The sequence below is a fragment of the Orbicella faveolata genome, unplaced genomic scaffold, assembly GCF_042242905.1.
Source record: "Orbicella faveolata isolate gen_17 unplaced genomic scaffold, um_ofav_v1 contig_1, whole genome shotgun sequence".
NCBI classification, from domain to species: domain Eukaryota; kingdom Metazoa; phylum Cnidaria; class Anthozoa; order Scleractinia; family Merulinidae; genus Orbicella; species Orbicella faveolata.
In genome coordinates, this window is record NW_028301536.1 from 2,752,934 (window position 1) to 2,770,172 (window position 17,239).

Genomic DNA, 17,239 nt, shown 5'->3' on the forward strand with positions numbered 1-17,239 from the left:
GAAGACGCCATCTGTCATTTTTCATGCTAGCCTCGAGAACTGTTGACCATAACAAAGCTATACTTTGGAGATATCTGCACGGTCAGATTTTTCTACGTTAAGTATGCCCAGCGTCTTTTCAATCGCATCAACGACGTTTATTACTTGGTTTCTTGTTTTTCACAGGAGCGTTGGTAGGTAAATATTCCAGATAATTTCACATTTGTTATCCCCATTCTGAAATACAGAAAAACACTGAAAATCACGAAAGTAAGCAGAAGAAAGCATTTCTTATTTTTCATGTTAGTCTTAACACTGTTGGCCATTACTAAGCCGATATCGATAAGTAAAAGGAAATCTGCACGGTCAGATATTTCCCACGTTAAATACACCCAACGTCTTTTCAATTGCATCAACGGCGTTTATTACTTGGTTTCTGTTTTTTTTTTTCAGAGGATCGTTGGTTGGTATTTCAGATGATTTCCTATTTGTTCCACCAATTTGTGAATAAGTAAAATACCTACAAATGTGGAATTTGGGTGAAGGTTATGTAAAGAATCCAAATGAAAGAGGGAAACTTGATTTGAGACTTGAAACAATCCGAAGCCTGAAAGACTGATTAAATTGATTCTCAGTTTCCACTGAGGCACCACAAACTGTGTTTGAGAAGTTTTCTTGTAACATAGCTTTTCCTGACGCCCTACAGACGTTTTGGGGCCAAAATGTCACTGCAAAGAAAAAAAAATGGATGTCACTTTATGAGAGACGTAATAGTTCGCCTGTTTTTTCGCGCAAGGAATCTTGTTTGAAACAAACGAACCACTGTGTCACCTCAAAGTCTAATTTAATTAATTTTCACTTTTAACTTACCGCTATGGAGTCTTCAGAAATATTTGAAGAGTTTCCATACCACAAACCTTATGAAAATCTCTGGTAAAAATTCCCCCTGTTAAAGAGTACATAAACACTGGATGACGTTTGTAAGACCCACTGATTCGTAATTTTTTTTCCTTTTTTCCCACATGAATGCACACTTTAGGCTCTTCATTTAAACATTTGCGGCACTTACATGACTCAAATTTGTGCCTGTGGCACAACTATGGTACGTAAAGTAAGTAAGTAACGCGGCGATGTAAGGTCAGCAGCCCATCACTTGGAGCGTGCAACTCCCATACTAAGCCTATGTCACGGCATTTTAACAGACTGGTCTATTTTTAGGCTTCTTTTCCCGCGAAATAGGTCAGATCCGGTCTACGTGCGTGAGTGCGTATCGATAGATTTTCTTTTCTTAATCTCTTGGTGAAATGATGACGTCAGTTAAAAATTAAGTCCGTGCTTATGATTAGTCACTGAGGTTCCCGCGGGGATCTGAATTCGCGGTGACAGGAATATGGGGTAGTTGCACCTTCCAAGTGATGGGCTCCTGACATTACATCGCCACGTTACTTACTTTACGTAGCATATCAAGAAAATAGTTGTGCCACAGGCGACCACAAGTAAAAAATTGTCCGGCTTGCTCAGCTTGCTCAGGTTGCTCGGCTTACTCGGTTTACTATAAGCGGCGCTAGATGTTTACGGGTAATTAACGTGCATAGTATTCAATGATCATCCCGCCGGTAAGATGAGAAAGGGTCTCAACAGTGTTTGTTTTGTTCAAGTTAACTATTTATTGCTTTCTAAATCGTATGAAAAAATTTCGGCCGATACTTCTTCCCGAAGTATCGACTTTTGGTCGGGACGAATCGACTTTGAGTTGGGGCGAGACGACCGTAATTCTGTTACGCTACTCACTATCTACAACAGAATAGGTAGTGAGTAGCGTAGCCAATCGGCGAACGGAGTTCGCCACTAAAAAAAGCGGTTTCTGACAATGTGCTTTTTTTTATCTTAAGACTGTTGCCGCGTGAAGAGTTATGCAGCACCGATCTATGACAAAGCATTACAGGGTCACGTTTTCAAAGCTCTTCAGCTGGAAAAAGAAGAGTTGTGTCGCATCAACTGTTACTTGGAGGAAACGTGTCAATCATACAATGTGGCATCTTCCCCTCACCTTGGCCGCTGGGAATGTGAACTCAGCGACACCGACGACAAACAACACCCAGAGAGTCTGGTTACCTCACTAGGAAAGATCTATCGTGCAACCCAGGTAACGTGCGTAATCTCCTGGACGCGCCCGGTTGAAGCGACGTGGCTTTTTGGGTAGCGCGCTGGTTTTGTAATCCGGAGGTCCCAGGTTCGAATCATCCTCCCTACGACCAGATGGATTTGTGTTGGGCGGTCCCGAATTCAACTCCACGTCTTGTAAATAGACAGCTGGTTGGCCTCCAACCAGTTGGGATTTTAAGCAACTTTTCAGTTCTATTTACAATGTTTGTTTTTTTTCTTTATAGTATCCCCAATTATCACAGCAAAATGTTAAAAACAGTTAAAATGTTGTGGTTTATAGTGCTAAATGCCATGACACTGTTAAGTGTCATGGTACGCTTTTTTAACATTTTGCTTTGGAATAAATTGCCTCATAATCCTTTACAAGGCTAGCTATGTTATTTATCGCTCGTGATTGTCGAGAAACGGAACAAAGGATCACACAGAGTATCTATTAAAAAGAAGAAAAAACTATTCTTAATTACGGTAACTGGATGGTATTCAATTTTCTCTAATTATTTTTCTTGTTATTTTCTTCCATTCTGCTGTCAAACTTAGCTTTCAGATGATGTCACATTTCTTGATCACATGATTAAAAATTTCCAACTGGGAACCGGCTCGAGATTAAACCGCCGGCCACTTACAAAGTGTGCCAAGAATTTTAACCCAATACCGAGAACAGTAAATCATCTAGAAAATAACCCAAAGAAAATATGCGCGCTGATTGATTTAATGTTTTGATTAGATAATTATATTATGAGTTCCAGATTTCTATCGCGTGATGGTTGAACGCTAGAACGTTAGCAGATTTATACTAAAACTCGATAGAATCGAGATAGAAACACGATACATGTTTTCTCTTTCTTAAACATCCGGGACTTAAGTCTGGATTTCAAGAGTGACGTCCTAACCGCTCGGCTACACTAACTCCCTTTTACTAACTAACATTATACAATCATTTTCTCCGCCTTTTTGTCTTAATTAGCTATTATTTGACAATTCGACGTTTTTCAGAATCCTTGCAGTAGTTCTCCCTGCGTATCTAATGCAACTTGCCAACCGACGTTTTTAAAAGATGAAAGCTTCGTGTGCAAATGCCCTTCTGGATTTGAGGGACACAGCTGCCATAAAGATAAAGTTAATTTGCATTTCAATCCTCTGATCTTGCAGCTCCTCAAGACATGTTTTTTTTAAGAATGTCCAAAGATGATCTATTATAGATTATTCTGTTTATGTTATTTTTTGGGAAGCTGGGGATTTAAATGCTTAAACGTTTGCGTGCTGTTTATGAAACTGAGTAACTTTTAACTGGTGGATTTAAGGGATGCATGGGTTCGGGGGGTTCGGGTGAACCCCCTAAATTGAAAAAATAGCACATTAGAACATGCTGACTTGGCCTCAGAATGCTAGAAATCCCATTGCCGAGGATGCCCTAGGATCCTCCTACAGGGAATCCGGGGGATCCTCCGCCTTTGCGGTCCGTGCCTTAAACTCCCTTCTCTAAAATCCTGTATACGCCCCAGCTTTAAACGGAAAAATACAAACCAATCGCATTTGGTTGCTTTTAAAAGAAAAATTCTTGTCGGTCAGGTTGTGTAACCATTTTAGAACAATAGAGAAAAATAACCAATATTTACTTTTGCAAATAACAGCTGGATTATGATGGACTAGTTAATGGTTAAATTATTCTATTTTATTTTTAAATGTCAGCCAAGAAAGGATTTGGACTCGACAATCCAGCCTCGACATGCGTTGAGGTCGTAAACGAAACCTCGTAAGTAAGAAAACCGTGTCTTTTCTTAAAGTTACAGCAGATCCTATTAAGACAAGCTCTAAACGAAAGAACAAATTCTGTCATCTTTAGTATTTACAAACCTGATAAAACCCAACGAAGAGAAATTAATTTCAAATATTACAAGTATGTTTTGAGAAGGAGCCAGCCATGTTCTGACATAACACATGCTCCCCACGTTAAAATTTAATTACCAGACATCAAATTTTCCTTTTCTTTCAACACCGAGAGATTTTTCTGTTAGAAAATTTGTTCAGTGGATTTATCATTATATACTGACAACTGCTACTTTCAAATCGAAGGGAGTTGCATTTTACGTAAATGCTTTTTAAAGACGCAAATTATAACAATTATATATTACAATGCATTAATACTGACACTACATTACAAATTACACTGGAACCCCACGTTACGGCCCTCCTGTTAATAAGGTCACCTCGTTATTACGGTCACTTTATTCTGGCCCATCAAATATTTATAGAACCCCTTTAACACGCCTACCCCATTTATACGGCCAGATTTTTGTGGCTTGTTTGTGAACGCATTAATGGGGTTCCACTGTATTTCTTACACTAGTCACAATACTCAAAATTAATCAATCGAAGCAAAAACTCATAGTTGTTGCAAAGGTGTATTCACTAGATAGGAAAACAACAACAACAACAAAAACAGACAGATAACTTGGATTTTGAAATAATAATTACTACTAATAGTTAATTTAAATAATTAGTGATAAAACCTATTATCCTTAGCATACACCCACCCTTGGGCGTTTTCCACGAGATATAACAAAATCTCGCCAATGTGTCAATTTAGAACTGCTCCAAGTGGAGGCTACTTTCTTACTACTGAGGAGGGAGGGGTGCAACAGACCTACTGTCACATGGATATTATTGCAGGGTGTGGCGAGGGACCCTGGACTCTAATAATGAAGATAAGTGGAAACCAGGTGAGACGATCGGGCAAATAACGACAGCGACGGAGGAACACAAAGATAATTACACACAAAAATACTTATAGTACTTTACAGTACAAGTACTTTATAATGTAGCAATCTACGGATCGCTCAAAACCAGACATAAACTAAAACAAAGATATTCAAAATTGATTTTTCGGACGCAGGCCTTGCCAGTTTGCGTTGAATCACAGGCGACCACTTCCCTCGTAGATGGCGCCGTGGGTTAATACTTAGCAGAAGCTTTGAGACGGGCTCTTTGTGTTTGTTTCTTTGCCCCACTCTACAGGGGAGTAAAAACAGACACAGGCCAACTGTTAGAGCATACATAACTTGACAAAATACCGGAATGTCATCCTAGTCCCTTCATGATCAAACTATAGAATCGGAATGTTATACTCCTAAGTTCTTACGTGTTCTTGCCATCCAAGTAATGATTGTAATAAAGCCTTTCATTTTCCAGTCTGAAAAGATAGGACCGCTAGCATTTAATTTCGCCTCTAGTTCAAAGATATTGAGCTCTGTCAGAGTTACCCGTGGCTTGTCCGTTTTCCATTTGTACGGTATGTGAAAGACTTGGCGGCTTTTACTTTGCAGACGACGTTCCACTATAACTCTCATTACTGGCTTGACAAGCAGGTCTACAACCCGGATGGTGGACTCACTGGATTTGACGAAATCGAAACAAAACTGCCAAGCTACTGGAGCACTCCAGTCAATCAAATGTGCCTTGGAATGAAGTCACAGGGCACTACGAACTGGATCAGGGTTGAATCTTACAATACCGCGTCACTGTATTCCCTGTTAGCTGACGGCAACCACAGACCAACCAATACCGGACGCAACACTTGGAAATCACTGCTTGCCGGATCCTCACTTCAAAGCAACTGCAACATGGAAGGGTTCAATTTGAATCCTTCTACGTATCTCTCAAGATGGACAGCAAAAGCACGCATAGGAATTCTCGGCAACAACGAAAATGATTGCACTTCCTGCGATTCAAGACTTGGCTTTGGAACCGGGGGAAGTTATGTAGGAATGGATGACACCAATAGCTGCGGGAATGAGGCACTTGTGCTCGCAGACAATGGCAACCAACACATCAAGGCCCACTGTTACATCTTAGTGCGGTGAACACGTACCAAATTGGACTGAATTGGAAACACGCATTCCGACTGACACTTGTCACGTTTACTTACCTCTTAGATTTCATGCAACGTGAAGTCAATTTTTCTTTCAAGACTTTTGGGGCACTTCTTTAATCATCACACTTAGTTCGAGTTCAAAAATGTGAAAGAATAACGAAAGATTTACCTACGAATCCTGTAGACAACAGATAGTATTACGCACTTTAAATCATGTTTTAAAATACATGTACTACCAATTGCGAAAGCGAAGCACTTTTTAACGGCGCGAGCCCGAGGGCGAGCGCGCTTCTTAAAATCAGAACTGCTTTTGTGTCGCTTATTTCCCGCGGAAGTGGAAAAACAAGAAATTTTAAAGACTGGTTTTTGAGCTTCTTGAGTCGTAATTTTATAACGTATTGATAGTAAAAAGGCGGTGAAATGTATAGACGAATAACAAAATTAGCCGTTGTGGTAATTTGGGTCTTACATTAATTTCTGATCATCGTGGTTTGCAAAAAGCGAGGATATCAAGAGAATTATAAATGTCAGTGTTCTTTGATAAACGCTCCCTTCGATTCACTTCTATACGAGATTTCGTGCTGGAACTTGGTCACATCATTAATTTGGATGAAATAAAAATAGAAAGTCTCAAACGACTGTATAGTGGATTGTTTATATTACGCAGTAACTATAATCCCAGGAGCTGGGAGCAATGTTAATAAATTTCGACAGAAAGCATTATTGAAACTTCTTTAGAGTATTCTATGTTTCTTTGGAAATACCAAGCGATTCCTTAAGTCATTTTGGTCGTCTAGTTGACGAACTATCGGAGTTTGAACATGTCACAAATTGTCTCGCCAAGTTAAAATATTTATGGCCAGATTGAAACTCGGAAAATAGTAAGAATAACAATAGTACACGGAAAGACTACTTAAAAAATAGTAGGCGATTCGAATACTGTTTGGGCTTCGCTGTGGACGAATTTTTCTCGGTCTGGGTATGCTAGCGAAACACTCGGGATGATCTACTGCAACCTGCAAGGTGAAGGCTGTGATCTCAACTGACTAAACGCCCGATAGTGAGAAAGTGTTACAGAATTTCGAGGATATAATCAACCTAAACTTGATTTTTTTTTTCAGAAATGCCCAGAGATTCCAAGGACTATTTTGGTTTTGCAGGCTCTGCAGTTTACGAATTTTCTGGCCAAGATTTAACATGCAATAATATTTGCTAGTGATTTGCTAATATGTGCTTAAGTCCCTGGGGGGTTTAAAACTGGGAGGTTCCGTCCGGAGGTGCAAGGGCAACCCTAAAACATGGAATCCGGAGACGAGAACCGGAAATCTGAATCCGGAATCCGGATCCGCGCCCCCATCCCTCTTGATCCGACCCTGTATAGCTACAGTAATTGCATGATAAAATATTATTGGTCCTCAATAAAATAGTCACAAGCGTTAGCTCCATAATTTCTCAGTATATGATTATTATTTTTAGCAAGCTTACTTCCTTTTTTGAATTTTTATGCACTGACTGTAATGAAATTAGAGTAATGAAATTATATTCTCACACGTACACAGAAATATATAGATAGCTACCTAACTTTGTGGCAGTCAAAGATTCGAGAAACAATTGCCGTTTTGGGAAATCGTTAATATTTGATGTATACGTAAAATTGCAAATTTTTATCATCTAATAAAAAAAAATGGTGAGCACTCGAGATTTGCTAAGCAACGTCTAGCAAAAATAGCATGCCGGATGATTCCGATCTTGTCGACCGGAACTTGCCATCAACTCTTGTTAGATAGTTGCTAGTAGCCGCAGGCATCTCTTCACTGTATGAGAGGAGACAGGCACTGAGCGAAACTTTATTTGATCAAATTATGAGAGACCCATGCCATAAGCTACATGATCTGCTGCCGCCACGTAACGAGTCCACTTACTGCACACGAACCCGGGGATACTTTGAGCTACCGATTTGTAAAACACATAGGTTTAGGAACACTTTTATTATGAGCCATATTTTTAATTATAAATAGCTTGCATATTTTTCCTTGTATAATATAATTCTATTTTTATTGTAAAGTAATTCGTAATTCAGCCGCTCCTGCGCTGCAATGAGTTTGCTAATAAAATCTATCTCTATCTCTATTCTAGTTTTTCATTTATCAGATCATTTCATCTTAATAACGAAAGTTACCTCAGTGATACCTCCTTTCATTCTGCACGTTTTCAAGGTCGCCTTGTTTTATCAGAATGAATGTTTGTGACAGTCTGAGTTTGACATATAAATAGATGCTTAGGAAAAAGGGACAGAATTCAAAAGCTTTGACAAAAGCTTCTGTCTTCTTCGTTCAAATGTTTGTCATATCACTGAGAGTATTACGTCATCGTGATCGGTTCGGAGCAGGTCAATTTCTCATTAATTTGTAATTTGTGCAGTGAAAATTAATGAGCGCGTTCGTAATTCTTTTCTCAGTCGTATAATTATAACAAAATGAGCATTCGCATGAGAGGCTCGAGAAATTAAGAATTTACATTACAAAGCGAGCTCTGTCGAGAAAATGCTATTTCACTGTGGTAGACAGTCCTTTTTAAAGGGACACAACCAAGTGTATTTCTGTCTTGAAGTTTATTTAATGTAAATTAATTTCTAGGACTCAATGAAAGGCTAATTCTAAGAACCTTGATTACTTGAGGAAAAGACATGAGAGGACTACACATTTAAACAATAACCGGATATTTGAGGCATTCTTTGCGCGCACATCCTGTCTAAACTTCAATAGCCTCTGACGAGTTCTGAGTCATTTAAGAAAGCGTTTTCACTCGTAAAAAAAAGAATAAAAATCTGATTGGGTCTGTGACACTTAGCTATTTCTCGTTAATAGCCGTCAAAATAAACAGTATTCTGCAGTATTCTATATGATTCAGGCTGACGTAATATTGACCGTAACCAATACGCCTTCAGTTGGACATTTTGAAGTCTGTACATAAGCAGTTTTCTCTCCCACCTTTGCAAGCAGTCTGCCGCTGGCAGAAGAATACTTTTCCGATGGATTTCAAGGAAAACTTCAGAGATGCTTTACTGATATTTGACTCCGTTTTCTTGGCTCTAGGATTGGCCAGTAACCTCTTCGTTTTGTTCGTTATGACCCGACGCAAGCTGATTAGGAAAAACATCTCCAATTTTTACATATTTCATCTTGCCGTGGCAGAAGTGCTTTACAGGATCGCACTCATTGTTTTGAAAATCTTTAATTCCACTGTAGAGTCCGATTTGATATCCAACGCCGACTGCAAAGCCATGAAATTCTGGCCTAAGGTGACGTGTGCGGCTGTCTTTGTCCTTCTGGCTGGAATCGCCATGGATCGCAAGAACCACATCATAAGCCCGTTAAAAAACTTGGCTGTCGTTAAACACCGTAGTACAAGAATTGTCTTGATTTGGTTTTTCTCTGTGGCTGTTTCATTCCCTCTAATATTCGGTGTCAACGTTAATCCAAAACAGAACAACCCAACGCAGATTAATGCATCTTACTCCGTCCCAGCAGCGGTCACCTGCCTTCTACCACGCGGAACACTCTTAAGCAAAATGTCGTTTACGATTTACTTTCTATTTGCCTTTATTGTGCCCTTGTCAATAATTACAACTTCGTATTGCAAGATTTTTCTTTACTTGCGAAAAAGAGCTGCTAAGCAAAACATGAGTCCATGTTACGTAAGGTCCAAATGCAAGGCACTGCGCATGCTTGTGTTAGTTGTTGTGGGAGTCTTGCTAAGCTGGGGACCAATCATGTTCTCAGATTTGGCAAGAGTTTATGACGCTAGGTTTAAAGTTAGAGATATTTCTGTCAAAGAAGTTACACTGAGTGTATCACTCACTAGCTCGGTCATTCATCCTGTGTTATATTCATTTGGAAATGCGAATTTTCGATGCGAAGTTGAGAGGGCTTTTAGAGGCTGTAAAACATGCCTTTCCTGAGAGATCTTGAGAGGAAAACGATGGGGTTTTCTTTTAAAGCGCCAGCGTAAGAGCGTGATTTCCAAGACACTGTCAATCCACCTACCATGATACCTTAAGAAGAAGAAAGAGCTACTCTTGTAGAGGCTTTTGTTGAAGAATACTGCTCCTTGGGCAGTAGCATTTCATTCAGTATGCAGATCATTCCGTGATAGATAAATCAGAACGGTAGCGCAAAGCAGTTGTAGAGTTTCGTAATCTAAAATGGCAGTAGACTAGATATATGCCGTATGTTACAGTTTCAAAGGACGCTTCGATTAATTTATACCGTGGCACCATGGAAAAGATAAGGCTGAACAACAAACAAACAAAATATTAACAACAAGGGACAAGTGAAGGATACTGTAGAGGAATCTTCTGACCGATCGGCCAGCCCGGATCAATTTACTCCAGAGAAATTCAAATTGTACATATCTACTCCAAATTATGACGCAAAGCTTGCTAGAAGCCTCACTCGAGTATGACCCCCCGTGGGGTACTCCCAGGAAAATTTGGTGAGGTTGTGCGGCCGCCTTCCCAAATCACCTACCCTATCTTTCATACCCTACTTATCTCCTGACCAAAAATGCAATACCCTATTTAAGACCTGACCCTTAAATCAAACCTTGTTTCAGATCCCCTTATAATTAGTTCCTTAGTTCAGACCAGTGTTAAAGACAATGTTTAAATGCTTTTATTAGGTAAGATAGCTTCTTCTAAAAAAAACATACGCGATTTAAGACTAGAGTGCAAAAACTACACCCTATTTCTAACCAAAACGGCTAAAAAACCATACCCTTTGGGGCCGCACATACCTACACAGCCCATATAAGGGAGCAGCTCCTGCATATGGGCTTCCACCTAAGGAGTTTTAAATAGTTTTCAGTCCAGTGATGAACAACAACTGCAACTGGATAAAAAAGAAATTAGATGAAACTCTTGTTAAATATTGATTTTTGAAGACAAAGAACACATTTCAAATATTTGGTGTCTAGTTTTTTGCGTAAATAAACCAAACTATACTTCAACGCTTGCTATAAAATAGACCAAGGTCACAATGTGATTAACTGTCAATCGTTATACGAAATAAAATTAAATTGTCAGCCGCTAACGTGAAGAGCCACCATTGATGATAAAAGAGTCTCAGATCCATTATTTAAGCAACACTACGGAAATTGGAAAACGACATTTATTGCACAGAAAACCCGTACCCTTTGCGTGATACGCCCGGAAGCTGTCAACTTCAGAAACGCATTCGAGAAAAATGAAGGCAAATTAAATTAATTGTTTTCTGTAAGTTTTTTTTTAACAATTTTGCACTTTAAATAGGCCTTCCACAGTGAGATTTCGAATAAATTTCGTATAAGTGAAAGAACATTGACTTTAAGAAGTTACGTCACGGTTTGCTTAAAAACGGTTTAGCCTAAATTTCAAGTTAGTCGTCTGTAATCCGTGTTAATCTTCTCCATCCTTAACCATCCTTGTTCCTTTATGGTTTATTATTATCTCTTTGGTGTTTTTCTATCTCATGTACTAAACTACTATTTTCAGGTTGCCTTCAATTTGAGTATTATACGAAATATTAAGTTTAGTAATGACATCAACTCGGAAAAAAAAACCCGAGTTTCAGATGGGATTTGAACCCACGACACTCCGTGATCTAGCCGGACGCTCTAACCACTGAGTTACTCGAGACACTATGGTGAGGAAGGGAGAAATATGGTCAATGTGACTGCACGATGCAGTTATGAGTTCATATGTCCCAAGTCATAATTTGGCTGTGTGACCGCGCGATGCGGTTCCTGTCAAAGACCCACATTTCACCCTTGCTTACCGTAGAGTCTCTAGATCGAAGCTCAGTGGTTAGAGCGTCCGGCTAGATCACGGAGGGTCATGGGTTCAAATCCCATCTGAAACTCGGACTGTTTTCCGAGTTGATGTCATTTCTACACTTAATATCCCTCCAGTTTAAAGGTAATTTTGTACATGGCCAAAATACCGTGACTGAGCTACTTCAACCGTATTTACTACACAAAACAATGTTCAGACGGACCGAAATTCGGTGTCTTTATTTTCTATTATTTTATTTTATTTTATTTTATTTTATTTTTCAATATCATCAACTCTTGATAACCGTGATAGTACGCAACTTTTGGCAAAGTTTAAAAAAAATTACTTTGCCAATGTGACTAATTAGTTTGTACGTGGAGGAGACACCGTAAGAAATTACGTAAAACATATTCCCTAGAACCCTTGGATCTCGCCACCTGCTGCCTCTACTTATTGGGGGAAGGCCTTCATTTACCTCTTTACAGACCTTGGTCCATGTAATCCATGGTTTAAGGAATTGTTGACGACCTGATATCAAAGGTGGCTCAATGTCTGAACTGTGTCTGAGGCGTGTTATCGGCATAGGTCTGTCCTAGGGTGCGTTAGAAGTTGCGGCGAAGACTGAATATAGGTGACTGTTGCCGCAGAAGTAGAACTTAAATAGCAAAACGAGTGACTAACTAAGAATTAGTCAATGATCTTTGGTGTTTATTCCATGTAGTTAGAAATGTCGCTTTGGGTAGATACGGACAGTTTGAGAAAATTCTACCTTAGGCAAGCGCTAGTGAAATAGCTTAAAATAAAGCAAGTTCTTTTTAAAACTAATTGTTTAAACCCTTTCTCCTCCTGGCATGGTGACTGATATGTCTTGTTCTTCTTCTCTTCTTGTTTTAATATAAACAATGGGTTCTCAAAGTTCCTTTCACCATTTGTGATGCTATTAAAAGGTGTCTAAACAATACAGAAAATATGACGATGGGTGTCCCGCTTTTGTTAATGTCACGTTTCCAACTTGATTATAAAGAAAGAGAAAAAAAACCATAAAAGACAAAAGGCTTTTACAATGTTCGATTGAGAACCAGTAGAAAGATTAAATAATTCAACCAATGTGTGAAAGCCCAAAACAAAAGATTTCAAGTGTTATTTGCTCCTTCATAGTTTGTCGGGAATGCTAACCATTACCTCTACTAAATTTGTCTCCACCGTTTCCGCAGAAATGGAGACATGGGTGAATCTGACGTTTTCATCAATGTAAACAAGTACTTCTCGTTATGCGTACGCAATGTTGTCGCGTGGTTTCGGAATGTCTTCCCATTTCCGACATTCTGTTGTCTTTTGCTTCCAGCTAATAGAGTGCTCTCGGTTTCACTTTTATATTCAATAAATCATTTACATGAAACACAATTACATTTTACGTTACAGGATATGCCCATAGAGAGAGGAAACAATAAACAGGTGTTGCAAAACTTAAATTGACTAGCGACTTTGAGTGCTGCAAATTTTAGATGCCAGAGTCTTTGAAAAAGACTGCAGCCTTACAGCATTAGTTTGAAATACTGATAAGCTTTAAATCAACGTTCGATTCGATTTAATTAAACTTACATTAATTAGAAGTCTTGATGAATTAAAACATGAAACAAAGAACACCCACATATAAAGAAAAATATATTAATAAATCTTATACAGACTTGAGGTTTATTTTTTGCTCTTTTATGAGCTGCCAAAGTAAACTTCATTAGTGCGACTAGGCCAGAATTCTATATGATTGCAAACTGATGCAATATTAATATTTGATCGAACTCATAACGCCTTTAAACCTTTTCTTGTTTCGGACAGGTCACAGTATTACTACATAGCTGACAATACTCTTTCGATGGGTTTTACGGATCATATACCCAATATTTTCCTGATATTTGACTCAGTTTTCTTGGCGCTGGGATTGGCCAGTAACCTCTTCGTGTGCTTTATCATGACTCGACGCAAGTTGGTAGGAAAGAACCTCTCCAATTTTTACATATTTCATCTCTCGATGGCTGAAGTCGTTTACAGGTTCATGATGGCTGTGGTGAGAATCTTCACCTCAATGACAGACCCTCGTTTGTTATCCCACGGTGAATGCAAGGCCATGGAATTTTTCCCTCACGCAACGTGTGCAACTGTGTTCTTTCTTCTCGCTGGACTTGCCATGGATCGTAAAAACCACATTGTAAATCCTCTGACAAATTTGGCTCTCACTGCACACCGCAAGAAGAGAATTGCCTCAATTTGGTTATTTTCTGTGGCCATTTCGTTTCCAATAATATTTGGGGCCCACGTCAACCCGCGCGTGATGGGAATTACAAGACAAGACAATTTATCAGAACCCATTTACACCACACCTGCGTTTATTTGTGTTCTTCCACGCAGTTCTTTTGCAAGTCAAATTTCGTTCACGATTTATTTTTTCTTTACGTTTGTTGCTCCTTTGTCAATAATTACAACCTCGTATTGGAAGATTTTTATTTTCTTGCGAAAAAGAGCCATTAAGCGTACAATGAGCCCATTTTACATAAGGTCTAAATACAACGCTCTTCGTATGCTTGTTTTGATTGTTGTAAGTTTCCTGTTCAGCTGGGGACCATTCATGCTCTTAGAATTAGCAAAGGTTTACGGTGCCATTGTTAGGTTTGGAGATATTTCTGTCAAACAATTTGTAGTGAGTATTTCGCTGACCAGCTCAGTCATTCATCCAGTGTTATATTCATTTGGAAATGCGAATTTTCGATGCGAGGTTGTGAGGACTTTTAGAGACTGTAAAATATGGTTTTCTAGAAAGATAGAGACACTGAACTTTAGATTTTAGCCAGTTACAAACTATGGATGAATACACAAGTTCAAATTAACGCAATACTGATAAATTTGCACAGAAAACAGCCACTGTAGCATTTCATTCGGTGTTTTACTCGTGTAGACGGAATATGTTCCTTAAAGTGTTAGCAATAATAAGGAATAATAAACCGTTTTGTTGTTTGTTGTTGTTGTTTTGCGGTGGCGAGTACGAGGAGCACATCAAAATTCGCAGATGAGATCAAAGTCACATAAAAATATTTCTTTGGTTCTCAAGAAATTAGTTTTGTCTTGTAAAAGAAAGCAAATCATTAATCTATGAGCCAAACTAACTATGATTCAGGTACAAAATTATTAATCATTCCTGGTTTTGACTTCTTTTGTCAGACCCTTTTGGGGAATATGCAACTCTTAAGGTGGTCATCAAAAGTTTCCAGCACTTTATTTTGAGGGATCGATAATTTCACTCTTTATCAAGTAGTGTTACTCTACTGGTATCACACAAGTGCCCAATCATTGGTTTGTAGACACTCTCATGACAAAATAGGTTCCCATAGCAACGATTGAACCTGTTAAAAACAACCTTAACTTTTGCTCTAAGTGCTTATTATTCAGAAACGGCTCAGTGAAATCCATTTTTTTTATTGTCGAATTGCATAGGCATGTTATGACTTTTGCACACTGCAGTTTAATTCAAAAACCTTCAATTTTCGAAATTTTTAAGGTGGCTCTGAATTCCTAGAAGTTTGACTTCGTACACATCAAGTAAAATCAACAGGAGCTGGGTGCCATGATTTAGGAAACTTCAGTTGCTCTATGTAGTGACCTTGGTTTTTATACCTTTTTGTGTAGTTTAAATGCAGTATGTCAGGACATCTTTGAAGACCTTTTGAACTTGGGTGTGACTAGGAGAAACAAGTTTACATTTTATATTTTCACTTGTGGAAACATCGACGGGTAAACTTTAATCGTGACTTGGTGCGGAAAAATCATGGAAAATCGTGAAATATAAGTCAAGCTATTCATGAATATCGACATTCATAAAATCGCTAATTGAAGACGATCTACAGCTGCCAATGAACCGTGGCTACATAAAGAAAATACTGCATCCTAGCTTTAACCACTTGAAAAGCTACATTGTGGTTTAAATTTCTCACTTCCACTTTATCTATTGTAGTGTATATATTGTTGAGGCTGGTATGTGCCGGATTTGTTATATTCTTGAGAAAAGCATGCACCGGGTTCATAACGTTTTCCTTTTCAAAAAAGGTACCGTTATCTATATCTCCCTTTATAAACATGATTTATTGTTGGTTTTGTTTAATAATTTCTAGTCCTAATATACTAAAACTTGTGCGCGTTCCTCTCCGAGGGTCTTGTATCGGTCGATACTAGTTGCGCGCGACCAATAAGATTGCCATTTTCCTTGACAGCTGTCGGGTACCTGTCTTCCTGTCTGAAGAGGTGTTTCTCTTCTCTGGTTTTACAGGCACAGGTTAAAGGTGATTCCGGCTCAAACATGTTGTAAGATCCATTCATGACCATAGTTTGAAATGCAAAAATGGTTTATGTTTTATCAACTTTTCTTCTCACAACTTTGTTTTGTGTTACCACTGCAGGGACGGATGAAGGTAAAGTGATAGGTTCCCTAAGTGAGGGAACCATTAGTAAAGTTAGTTAAAGTTAGGCTAGGACTTTGAGACTTCCTCATGATTCTTAATGATTCTTCTCAACCCATGATCCCTCCGATAGAGAAGATTACCCGTGCCGGCCAATACACGCTTTCTGGGGCGGGTTGTCGAACCTCCAAGATGACCCGTATTATTGGAAGTCAAGTTTTGTGAGGCTTGACAAAAGACCGTGAAACTTGAAGAGATAATGAACAATGCCGACGATACCGCAAATGTTAATCTTCTTAGTCGAAGGCAGACACTTCAGAGACAGAAGAGGATGCAGACTTTTAAGGGGATAGATACATCTAGGGGCGACCGATGGCGCTTTTTGAAAGTAAGATCGCGCGATACTTGGACAGAACAAAACAGGAAAGCGGATGTCGAATGAATTGGGACCAGTGGGTAAAATGAACTATTGACGGATAGACCATTACTATTCGTCATAGCAAAAATCGATCTGTTTTTGCCAGGAGGTTGTGAGCATTCGAAAAAAAAATGATAGGATATGAAAGGGAAGTGTAAAAAATTCTTAAATAATTCAAATCGTGGATGGAAAGGATTTTGCTCTAAAATTAGAATCGTAAGGCATAATGCATAAGGATAAGACAAGCGCATTTGTATTTCAGTCGTTTAAAGATGATCACAACATTTTTTTAATGGAAACGTGTTTCGAATGAACCCTTATGCATCTCCAGTACAAGTTGTAGAACCCGCCAGTGGGTGTGATAAACACAATAGAAATACGACTCTTGAATTTGTATCACGCCCTGTAGCGGGTTTTGTTGCTTGTACCTAAGATGGATGAAGTTTTATCTATCCGAAACATATTTCCATTAAAAAACGTTTTTAGACCATCTTGGAATTTATTATTTCCTGCCTGAATTCGTTATATGAAAATTTAGTTTTCTTTCACAA

At 38.8% G+C, this 17,239-nt stretch overlaps 3 protein-coding genes across 3 annotated transcripts; all 3 read left to right on the plus strand.

The window, feature by feature from the left end:
- Positions 1 to 1,078: 1,078 nt before the first annotated feature.
- On the plus strand, positions 1,079 to 6,043 carry LOC110052472 (uncharacterized). The gene is made up of 6 exons (XM_089276220.1): positions 1,079 to 1,094; positions 1,872 to 2,125; positions 3,139 to 3,307; positions 3,835 to 3,898; positions 4,733 to 4,865; positions 5,469 to 6,043. The coding sequence occupies exons 1-6, from the start codon at positions 1,079 to 1,081 to the stop codon at positions 6,003 to 6,005; spliced, it is 1,173 nt and encodes a 390-aa protein (XP_089132346.1). The 3' UTR covers positions 6,006 to 6,043.
- Positions 6,044 to 8,971: 2,928 nt separating this feature from the next.
- LOC149117714 (neuropeptide FF receptor 2-like) lies at positions 8,972 to 10,978 on the plus strand. The gene has a single exon (XM_089282058.1). It carries the CDS (start codon positions 9,048 to 9,050, stop codon positions 9,975 to 9,977), a length of 930 nt encoding a protein of 309 aa, XP_089138184.1. The 5' UTR covers positions 8,972 to 9,047; the 3' UTR covers positions 9,978 to 10,978.
- Positions 10,979 to 13,536: 2,558 nt separating this feature from the next.
- LOC110052326 (neuropeptide Y receptor type 6-like) lies at positions 13,537 to 14,838 on the plus strand. Its single transcript, XM_020758444.2, has one exon. It carries the CDS (start codon positions 13,699 to 13,701, stop codon positions 14,665 to 14,667), a length of 969 nt encoding a protein of 322 aa, XP_020614103.2. The 5' UTR covers positions 13,537 to 13,698; the 3' UTR covers positions 14,668 to 14,838.
- The last annotated feature ends 2,401 nt before the right edge of the window (positions 14,839 to 17,239 follow it).